Source organism: Haliotis rubra, unplaced genomic scaffold (genome assembly GCF_003918875.1).
Source record: "Haliotis rubra isolate DU_JTF1 unplaced genomic scaffold, ASM391887v1 Scf1251, whole genome shotgun sequence".
Classification (NCBI taxonomy): Eukaryota; Metazoa; Mollusca; class Gastropoda; order Lepetellida; family Haliotidae; genus Haliotis; species Haliotis rubra.
Genome location: NW_025765172.1, coordinates 109,468 through 121,505, shown reverse-complemented (window position 1 = coordinate 121,505; position 12,038 = coordinate 109,468). Strand labels below are relative to the sequence as shown.

The following is a 12,038-nucleotide window of genomic DNA, read 5'->3' as shown; positions in this document are numbered from 1 at the left end:
TCGCTGGGCAAATCAATGCCGCAATGCCGCAAAACAGTAGATGGCCTGCACGAATCATTGTCTATATTAAGTTGCGCGTCCATAATCACGTACAGATATAATTTCAACTTGCCCACGGGTTGAGCCTTCTTGGTAATCTGGATTGTTATCCCCTCGCTGCCGTTGTCGATGCGGCGACCGCTACCGTACAGTTTATCGTCATCCGTGGATCGCATGTCCAACCACAGCGTGTACTTGGTGGTCAAGTATTCACCGATCTGCATTGAGGATAGGTCCTGGTCTTTGGTTATGTATGGGTGTTGTTTGATAGCCAGTAGCTTTTTTATCTCATCCCACTGCTGGTATGCCCTCATACCATCACTGAACAGCTGGTTGGGCACGCCCTCGATGGTCACTTCCACCTTTTCAATCTCAGGGTTGAAAAACTTCTCTCGCTGTCCCATTGGAACGGCTCGTAATTCTTCACTGGGACAACCAGGATACCTTTCATCGATCGCGCCGGCACGTTCAGGTTGATATTCCACACAGTGTCGCTCTTATCCCGCACGACTGATTTATGCCGCAGAACCCTATCATACAGGATGGCCACCTTCCCAGAGTACTGGCTTCGAACCTGCCTTGCCAGCTCCCGGCTAGTGACCATGTCAAATTCCAGAGAGATGTTGTCTACGGTGTAACTGGCCTCATCACCGTTTGGCGTACGCACTACTTTGCTGTAGTCGTTAAACGTGAGCTCGTATTCAAGCCTATCACCCAGCGCGGCCTGGTAAAACGGCGCGTGTCCCGTGAGCAGCCCGAAGTCGAGTGGCACGCAGAACCTGTTCCCGTACACTTGGGCGATCGCCTTTTCACCGTCCGATATCTTGTCTAGCTGGTCTTGCGTGAAGCCATACCCCATGCGCAACCAGGTCGATTTGCTGATACCTTGATACACGTCATTGACGCGTTCTCCCTCGCTTTTCCAGAGATCCCCCGTAGCTGTGAAAAACGTCGCTGTCGTCGATGCTCAGCACCTCGTTACCGCTGATCTTGATGGTGGTTTTCTTGATGATGGCTCGACCTACGTTCCGCACTAGCCCGCGTTTGTCGTTATCAGAGGTCAGCGTGAGGTTGAACGTCAGTCGAACCGTGCCTGGTACAATGAGGTCATTCTCGCCAAGGTTTGGGAATCTAACCAGCAGCGTTTGGTTCTGGTCTATCTTGCTGGGATTGTTGGTGATGGTCACCGACTGGCGCACGGCTCTGATGCCTAGAGGCTCTCTTGATCTTCGAAACAGATCTAGCTTCCTACCATACATATAAATGAAATAGATAAGTTTTAATATTAAATAATGGCTGAAGGCGGTCATGAGTACATCCCTATGGATGATATGTTGGATAATTTCGGGGAGGATGAAACCTCGTTCCCCTTAAGTACTGAACTTGTACAGTCGATGATTATTATGACACAGTTGAAAATAGAGACAATATCAAGCCGTTGGGGCGGGACTATGCCAAGTTTACCATCGATAAGAAGGGCACGCTGTGACTGAGGGCTCACCCGGGGGTCGATATCATGAAAAAAGTCGGGAAGCCTTATGCTTTGTCAACACTCACCAGTCGCCCTGGTGGGAGTCAACTGATCCGTGATGAATGAGGCTTCATAGATTACGGTGGCACGCGGCCAAAGCTTCCCCCGAAGGTTGTCCAAGATCTGCAAGCACCCAGGCCCAAACTCAGTAATACCGGGGACATACCCCAAAGTGTTAAAGAAATGTCGGACAGTCTAGACAAAATATTGGCCACGTACCATGCCCACCCCTTGCCGGGTCTCACATTTACCCTGAGGGAACTGCGAGGCCTAAACGAAACAACAAACGTAATGCAGCGGAGAACTTCGTGAACGAAGTCGGCGGTTACATACATTCAGCGAAGAAAATAAAACTTCGCCCGAATCGGGAGGACAATGATATGAAACGTCGTATCGAGGAGAGAATAAAAAACTTGGAAGACGAGACGGACTCGGTTGGAATCCGCTTCCTCTAACCGGGAAGCCCTCCGATCAGAGATCAGTCGAGTATGGGAAACCATCGATCGAGTCCTAAATGAGGACACCCCGCTAGCTGACATGATCCGAATCCTCTGCCAAGAGCAAGGGATTACCATCTCCAGCATTCTGACTGCATTGGGCTTCATCATATTAACCCTGGTGGTGTCATTGAGTGAGGTACCCCCACACCCCCAACACCGCCAAGTGGTGGGGGCGTCAAAGACTGGATAAAAAAACTAGGGGAGGCCATGGCTAAACTGGCTGGTAAGGCTGCCGAAGCCCTGCCCGGCATCCTGGGTAGCATCGTCTCGTGGCTGCTGAGCGCTAGTCAAAACCTGTGGGCAGCCATTGTCGCCGGGCGGGTCTGGTGTACATAGCGGCCAAGGAATTTTTAACCAAATGAGCTCCAACCCGACCGCTGCCCCACCAACCACCAGTGCTGTTTTACAATCGATGTGCTGCTGATTGGGCGCCTGATGTTGGGGCTGGGGGGGTGTTGGTTGAGCCCTGGACTCCGGAGGTGGCGCCACCCATTTCATCGGTCGTCGGTGGTGGGACGAGGGGGGTGTTAACATCGGGGTTGACGCCCAACTTTTGGCCCGCCGTGGCTATGACTATTTCGTTGTTGTAGCCCACCACCTTTTTATTCTCAGTTGCATATCGCTCGGAGCCATGTACAGTCCCACGTATTCCAACACGTCTTGGTAGCGTTTGATGGCACTCGGGAGATCAACTGGAGCATTGATAGCATCCTCAACGTTAACAACGAATTGTTTCTGATCATCGTAAGCAGTCCCCTTACCGAGGATGTTGGAACGCATTTGCGTCTGCACGACCAACAACGCCCACACGTACGTTCGAATCGAGTCGTTCAATCTTGCGTCACCGACACGAGTAAACCCTTTCGACGTGTCCAGCATGAACATTTTCCAACCATCTGCGGTTGACTGCTCCACTTTCTGGACAGTGAAAGCAACACCACCTTTAAAGTTCATACGGTCATCTCGCCATTCATTACTCGACAAAGCAAAGTCCTGTCGTAGTACATCTCGTTACAGTAAATCATCGGTCGCCCCCAATTATATGGAATACCCAACCCGTGGTTCGGCCGGCAAAGCGCCAATCGTCTTTGGGCTTAGTTGAATTAGATTGCCAATACGTTAAGTAGGCCTGTCTGTCGTACTGGTTGTTTACTGCGCCCCCCGCCTTGTCCTGTGGGAGCGGGGCGCTGATCTCTTTGAGGATACGTCTGACCTGGTAGTACACGTGAAACATGAACACAGACTGACTCCTCGGTCCACGCCGAGTGTCAGTTAATGCCACACCACACCCCGTTGTAGCGCACCACACGACGAAGTTGATTTGATTCTGCCAGAACTGCAACGGGTTGTTGAACCAAGCGTGGACTGCCTGACGCACGCGATCGATAACACGTCGGGTCAACTCGAAGCCACGCTGTGCGATATCACCTACCTACCGCGATGGACTAACATCAACACCAGCAACAATAAGCTGTTCATCAGTGGAGCTCGCAGCCAGATAACTGATGGCTACTACAGCGTGTGCTTGCTAAGTGACGAGGTCTTCAAGCCCCTGGGAGCCGAATTCAAGATGAACGACTCAAACGGCACAGTGGTGTTAATCAATAACGGAAGAAACTCCTTGAGGCTCAGTCGGCCATTGGCGAGGACACTCGGTATGTCACCTGACGAGATAAAACCAACAACTACCGTCACAGGCACGAAGTTACCCAACATAGTACCGTACCGAGAGCTGTGCATTCATCTCGGCCAGGTGAGCACAATGGACAACATTCAAGGGGGCCAACCTTCCACGATACTGAGAGCAGTGCCGGTGAAAAAGGAGAAATACAACGACGATAGAACCGAGTCATTTTCACAGCGACAGTATAAGAGGTTAACCCAGGGCAACATCCCTGAGCTGATATTATCGGTGTTAGATATAAATCATAATCCCGTGAATATAGGATACCTCAGCATAACGCTGCACATAAAATGACCAGCGCACAAGGCCCCGGAATGAAGGTACACGGACTCGACGACCCCGGAGTAGATGGTAAATTGTACGCCTTGCAACTGAAAAACAACATTTACAAACACATTGAAGTCCCTTCCGGTGGAGCCCTAGGTGATATAGAAAATACCTCAAGAGCGGTCGTCAACACTCTGTACAACCTAGTCAACACCGGTGATGATAAATGGATAATATACCCATTCGGGGGCAAACTGTTCGACTTAGAAGATGTTGAGAGCACTACCGTCGCCGGAAACAAACCATATACGCTCGTCTTCAACGAAGATGACAGGTGGGTGTTGTTACCCGCTAAAGGCGACTGGTTTCTCAATATTAAGCTCGGCTCCCCCTAAGTGTTCACGGATAACAAAGACAACTACCTAAACAAAGTCGTGAACAACGGAACCCTGCTCGTGGCTTACGTCCGGCTCAGAAGTGGCGTAGTCATCAACCCAGTCGCCAGTATGGCAGCCCACATGCTATCGAGTAAACCGGGAGTGCAAGACGTGACATTGCAGTTGGTGTCTGAATTTGCTGGCGTGGTCAACGTCCTGGCGAGCCTACCGGAGAACGCCACTCTGATCATCAAAGTCTACCTAGGGGAACCATCGCAGGGTGAAGTCGAAATCGTGAAGGGGGTCAAACTCGGGTGGGCCGAGTTTGCACTGTTTACGTGCGGGTGGGTGCCGACTCCAAAACCAGTCTGCAGGGAGTCACCGTGATCGTGGAAGACACGATATCACTAACCAAGATCTTCCTACCCGACAACATACACTCCATGGGGGTCAAATGCACCCCTGAGAAATTATCAGAAAACCAGTTGGAAACTATATCATAATAGTATTATAGCAATGACCAGTCATCACCCCAACGCTACACTTAACGACCTCCGTGACCTAGGGGACAAGGAGGGATTCGATCAGCCTTGTGAGGAAGGTGGCTCATACGTCCCACACTTGAAAGACAACGTGTATAGGCGGGCGGCAATGGCCGATCATCTACCGAAACCCACACTCGGGGACCTAGGAGGCACGGAGGGATTCGATCAGCCTGGTGAGAAAGTTGGCTCATACGTCCTACACTTGAAAGACAACGTGTATAGGCGGGCGGCAGGGCCGATCATCTACCCAAAATCACCCTCGGGGACCTAGGAGACACAAGGGGGTTCGATTCTCCTGGTCAGGACGACACCTTCCACATCCTACACTGGAAAAACCACGCGTATAGTCCGGTGCCCCTATCAGCCTATAAAGAACCCGAATGGATGATCAACATGACCCTCACCGCACCTTATATCTCGATAAACAAAGATGGGTTTATCTCCGAAATTAGGAACAGCGGTATCTTGCTCGGGGCATTCACTACGACGTTCAATATAGGTTTCGAGCTAATACCGGGTAACACGGGTAACATGATAAGTGGGTCTGGGGAGTTATACTTTGGCATACCCGGTTTCCAATCGGGTTTCATGAATATGAAACCAGGCTCCCTACTCGCCATAGAAGGCTATCTCGGGCTAGATACTGGGGGGCTTATGGTATCCGTTTTAGAGGGGGTGCAAATAGGTTGGAAGGACCCCCTATATAACCAACGTTGCCGTATCGTCATATATATAAACCCAGCGGGTTCTGCACGTATCTTAGTAAACCCCGAGTTGGTTCGTGTGAACACACCGTCAGGTTATTGGCCTCTCACCTATTTACATAACCAGTCATCTAAACCTTACAAGCCTCAAATACACTGTGCAAGAATTAAATAACACACAATTAAAAAGTATCTCATAAGACATATTATAGGCGCACAGAATGGGGCTGTACCCAGTTGTAGAGGAAGTAGTGAAGACACTGGAAACTGTAGACGGGTTCCGCTTGAGACAATTATGTGACATAAAACACCAACTAGAACAAGACCGCGATAGACAGGCATTGTACAAGAAGTACTACAGGGCTTTCAGTGTCGTGGACGGGGCTGATACTACCCTTATGGCAACCAGCATGGGGTTAGGAGCAGTAGGTGTGGGGTTGTTGACCTCCATCATAGCTGCACCCGTAGTGCTGGGCATCGAAATAACAGCTGGGGTGGCAGGGTTGGCAGGGTAGGTGGGTAAGTTTGTATCCCGCAGACTGCATCATAAAGCGTTGAAGCACGATGAGATCAGGTTTCTAGCTGAAGCAAAGCTGAACACCATAAGCGATCATATTTCTACCGCACTCACTGACAATAAGATCTCAGAGGAGGAGTTTCGTTTGATCCTCTCTGAACTCACAAAATATAACAAAATGAAACAAGAGATTCGGTCCAAATCTCGTAAAAGTACTGCTATCAGTGAAGACGAGAAAAAAAAAAGTACATAGAACAAGGGGTGAAAAAAGCCCGGCAAGGCTTTATTACGAACACCAAAGAGATCATAGGCGATTCACATTAAACTGTTTCATCGAGGCCAACGTGGCATAGTGTCACGTGCGGTACAGTAGTGCCACGTGTGGGCGGGAAATTAACTGGGGGCTCAAAAGTAGTAGATATACTGGGGCGGGATCTAAGGGCCTGACAAAAGCTTTATTTGTGAAATGAGGCTTTGCAGAGGCTTTTGTTGGACTTGATCTTATACCCCCATTATATATACTACTGGGGGAGATAGGTTACGTCATGTTCGAAATGAATAACTGTCAATACAATACACAAAACAAAATGTATTCAGTCATGTTTAAAATTAAACTTGATGAGTAACATTACAATCTCAATTACTGCAATACCACTGGAATTGCAATGACAATGAAAGAATTCCATTTTATGCTACCTTCTCCACCTCATGTAAATTTACGTAGACTGGTCCAATCAAGAATGACCACAAGGATTTGATCGGGTAAAGTTAGGCCTACTGTCGATTAACGAAGCTGACATTTATGGTAGAATTGTGTATGCTCTGAAACATTCCCATCACGGATACAATTGAAGAACTTTGCAAGTGTGAAAAGGGCCAAGATGATGAAACTGGCAACGGCACGAGAATCGGCGCGTTGGCGATCAGACCCCTACAAAATGGCCGCGTACGACCCCATCTGTACACTGCTGGATTCGGTGCAGTATGATCTTAAACTTTCAACTCGATTCCGGCATGGGATAGCAGAATGACGGCTGTTGCGCGAAGGCAGTGATTTGTGTATGTGTGAGGCAACTTGGCATTCTTGGAGAGGTTTTTCATCATTTGTGACAGTGAATTTTTGCCAACGCATCGTGACTGAAGTGAGGTGTACCCAACAGAATCGCGGATATCGACGACAGATTTCGGATGCTGAAAGAACGATTCATTATTGGGATTTGTACAACATGAAGGATGAAACCGGACACAAAAGGTAAGATTTCAACATTTTTAATTGTTTTGATATGCTTGGGCTTGTGTCAGTGGGATTTTTCTAGACTGCATTAGCACCTTTTCATTATTACCGATTAGTATTTATTTTTTGGCTATTTTAGTATATCATAATATTATCATTCGGTGTTAGATCAGATGTAAATCTTGTTGAAAGCTGTTTTTGAGAAATAATAACTATATTTGCCTTTATGCCTTGATAATTCTGTTAAGAAGCCTTGTGACAGTCTAGCGAAAGGGAGGTAACTAACATGTAACTTCCTTTTGGTTTGTTTACAAAATATTAAACGTTGCACACCTCTGAAGAAAATTGTATTTCTCTCAGTTGCCTTCGATAATGACCCATCAATTATTTCCCTCAGGCCATTCTCATCAACCTTAGCAAAGCGGGACTGTGGAGTGACGTTCGGTCTATAAGATGGAGCCGGGTCAGCGTTAGCGCTGGAATATCGAAGTGGAAACGTCCGGAGTGCTGGCATTGGTGTATTTTGATCAATATCTAGAAACAAGTATCATTAACTTATTCTTTGGCTGAATAATAATCTTTACACTTGGAATATTGTACCAAATTAAATCCACGAATGCTTGAAATTTGCGGAGCAGTTCATTTGTGAATAAACATCATTGAAGGATATTATTTTATGGCTCTTTAATCACTTTACTGTTATCTGATCACATATGATTATGTGCCATGTGATTATATACACCATCATCTTTGAATAATTCTTCGAAGAATTTGTCGTCTTCAAAGATTGTATGAAAATCCCAGAGAAAGAATTTGAGGTGTTAATGTTCCTGAATTATGCCAATTCATGCAGCGAAAATAGTACGGTATTAGTGCCAACGTATTAATGTGCGGTTATTAGGCCATCATTTTCAGGTATGTCGAACAGTATTCGACAAGGGTAATTAACCAATCAGATTGCGGAAAGCACTCACTCTTGGTTTACAATTAAAATTTAAGAGCTTTCAGAAGTGATGACATTAATCTGTTTTTATTATCTTACCCATTTTCCTTCCTATTTTTGTCCACTCACGCCTGCAATAGAATAACAAGCAGTAATTAACATGGAACCAAATGTCAGGTTTGTTTGCTAATTTGTAGGGTTGTATCAATCAATGTTCTATTAGCAGTAATATAATGCAGTAATTGACACCATGAGCATCCAACTACACAATTGGGTGACAATGACATCTATCAACAAAGCCACTGATCTTAACCACACGATCCATTTAGTCGCTTATTATGATAATCAAGAAACATCATTAATCAAAAGTTGATATAATTTCTCGTATTTATGACCTTATACAAATTTACTGCTCATCACAGGAAGGACACAATTAAAAGTAAACTTCTATACGTATATTGTGCATTTACCGAAAGGTTACAGTTGTAAGAAATAATCCGATCCCTGTCAAATCCTGCTATTCAGGCTAGGTGAACATAATCTTGGGTGCTGCCCATCACCAAGTTCGCAAAACACACACAATGTGCACACACGTAAAGCTGTAGTTAAACACAACTAATTATCTTTTCGTTGAAAGTCAACTTCTTGTATAAGACATGTTTGAGTGTAATGTATCCATACCTTCTTCGATGTGTGCGCACAATTAGAATGATGATGATGAGAATGACGACAACGATGAAGGTGGGAATAGTTATTGCAACCACAGGTGCTGAAGAATTCTCTTGTGCCGTCTGGTATCTACATCGCTTTTGATAACTTCCTGAAAACGAAAACATTAATTCTAATAAAGAAAGACTCTTCGTCTATGTTCTTACGATATCAAACGATACGGTGTTGTTAAACCAAGTTAATGAAATGTATGCTAAGTTGATGAATTGAATCTTTGGTGTTATCCTAGAGGGAGTTGTTGGTGAGTAGGGCACTGTAGTGTTATCCTACAGGGAGTTGTTGGTGAGTAGGGCACTGTAGTATTATCCTAGAGGGAGGTGTTGGTGAGTAGGGCACTGTAATGTTATCCTAGAGGGAGTTGTTGGTGAGTAGGGCACTGTAGTGTTATCCTAGAGGGAGGTGTTGGTGAGTAGGGCACTGTATTGTTATCCTAGAGGGAGTTGTTATGGATGCTAAAGAGAAACTTTTGTCTGTTTACTGTGTTATGTGTCGAAAAACAACATATTAATCTGTAATCAGTAAGTAAGAAAATGATCTCTGAAACTAACAAAAAACAAACAAACAAGCAACAAAGAAAAAAAACACAAAAAACACAAAAAACAAAACAAAACAAAAACAAAACAAAAGCAAAACAAATCAAGCATTGTAACTAAGGTGACAAATTATCCAGTCAAACTTAAAATTAATGAAAGTGAAGGTCGAATAAGATGAAGTTAAATGTCATCAAAAATATGACCAGTCAACCTCTCTTGATATCTTGCTCTGCAGTTGTTCAAACACACAAATATTTTCAAGACACACTTTGGCCTTGACATCAATGTGCAAAAATAATAATTTAGAAACTGATTATAAAAAACATTCAAGAGCAGTCTTGAAAGTCTATGAAGAAAATCCAGTGAATTCAGGTTAACATGCTGAAATCTTCAAAGTGTCGCAGTGACCTTGAAAATTACGTGAAGGTCACCGAAATTGACAGGAACCTGCGTTTTTATTAGATGAAGATTGGTGACAAATATAAAAAAAATACAGAGAATGTTTTCTTTCCGATATCTTGCTGACTATGTTAACATGCAATTTTACATGCTGAAATCTTCAAAGTGCCTTTGAGACCTTGAAAATCAAGTGAAGGTCACCAATATCGACTAGGCCTTTCACATTCTCTGGATGAAGCTTGGTGATGAATATGAAAAAAATCCAGGAATGGTTCTTGAGATATCTCGCTGGACATCTTAACATGCAGGTTAGCGTACTGAAATCTTCAAAGTGTCGCTGTGACCTTGAAAATTAAATGAAGGTCACCAAAATCGACTGTGCCCCGCGCCTTCCCTGGATGCAGCGTGGTGTCAAATATGAAGAAACTCCAGGAAATAGTTCTTGAGGTATCTCGCTGACAATCATAACATGCAGGTTAATATGCTGAAATCTTCAAAGTGTCACCATGACCTTGAAAATTATGTGAAGGTCACCACAAGTGACTGGGCCCTGCGCCGTTCCCTACCTTAAGCTTGGTGTTGAATATGAAGACAATCTAGTGAACGGTTCTTGATATATCTTGCTGTAAAGAGTAAAGAATTAAAGTCCCCTTGTGACCTTGAAATGAAGGTCAAGGTCACTAAACCTAACCGGAACCTTTCCTGTACTGTGATGAACCTAGGTGCCAAATATGAAAAGAATCTAGTAAACGGATCTTAAGATATACGGACGGACGGACGGAGCCTAAAACTATACTGAGTCAAAAAAGAAACTTCACATTCTTTCTTCAGGGCACTGTAAAAGAACAAGAGATGGTAAGATGGTTAAATTGTTATTATTTCATTGCTGAGATCTGTGTGATGTACTGGATACACTGACAGTGCCATAATCAGTTCCATTAGGCTACACCGCCGTTCCAAAACATGGGCATACAGAATGTCAAGTCACAAGAATAAAATGCGAAATTTCTCAGTTCAATATCGTGTATGGCCGCCCCACGCATTCACCACAGCCAAACACCGTCTCCTCATCGACTGCCTGATGCTTGTGAACACGTGGTTGGGGATTCTGCGCCATTGCTCTTGCAAGGCAGCGCCAAGTTTCTGCAGATTCTGAGGTTGGTTCCTAAGACCACGAAGCCTTCTCCCAAGTGCATCCCAAACGTGCTCTATTGGATTAAGGTCAGGGGACTTCGATGGCCAGTCCATGACGTTGCTTCCAGCGTTTTGAAGGAAAGTTCGTGTCAACATCCCGGTATGTTGCCGAGCATTATTATACGTGGACGACCCGACCTTGGGCGATCAGAAGTGGTGCCAGTTTGTTGTAGACGACCTCGCAAGTCAAACACAGTACGACGCCTGCATCCCATTGCTCTTGCGACGTCAATAACTGATCTTCCCGCTTGCAACATGCCAACGGCACGTTCACGTTGCACATTTGACAATCGTAGCATTTCAAGTACCGTTAGAACTGTGGTTTAAAAGTGTTTTTTTCAATTCTTGAGGCCAATGAAAACACGTGCATATGAAGAAAACTTCGATGCAAGATCACGTAATCGACTGCACGTGCAAAACCTGATTTGGCACTAACGTCATTTGCACGACGAATGGATGGGTTTGAGTGGGTTTTGCTAACGTTTTTCTAGAGTCGAATCCCATAGGGATCCCATTTCGGATACATAGATGTATCATCAGAGAAAAATTATTCATTATTTTTCAAATTACATTTTGTGAAGTTTCTTTTTTGACTCAGTATATATCCCCCGCTAAACGTGCGGCGGGGGATAACCAACTATTTAATTCTACAAGGTATTTCCTCAATTATTAATAAAGTCATAAAGACGATAAAGGCCTGCCAAAGGAGCTCCGCAGAAGGATTCCTGTCTGCGAATTGTTACATTGAGGCGAATGGTAGTATGAAAACTAGTCGTTGGAACTGAATGCGGCAATAATCACGGAACCGTCGTTGGAAATAACATACGGGTTGATAAAGTGAG

General features: G+C 45.1%; 1 protein-coding gene across 1 annotated transcript in view; it reads right to left on the bottom strand.

The window, feature by feature from the left end:
• LOC124266383 (ankyrin repeat domain-containing protein 50-like) overlaps positions 1–12,038 on the bottom strand; it is a 41,312-nt gene that overhangs the window by 11,294 nt on the left and 17,980 nt on the right. The window contains exon 4 of the mRNA XM_046701191.1: positions 2,446–2,447. Within this exon, the coding sequence (XP_046557147.1) occupies positions 2,446–2,447 (2 nt within the window). The remainder of the gene's footprint in view (positions 1–2,445; positions 2,448–12,038) is intronic.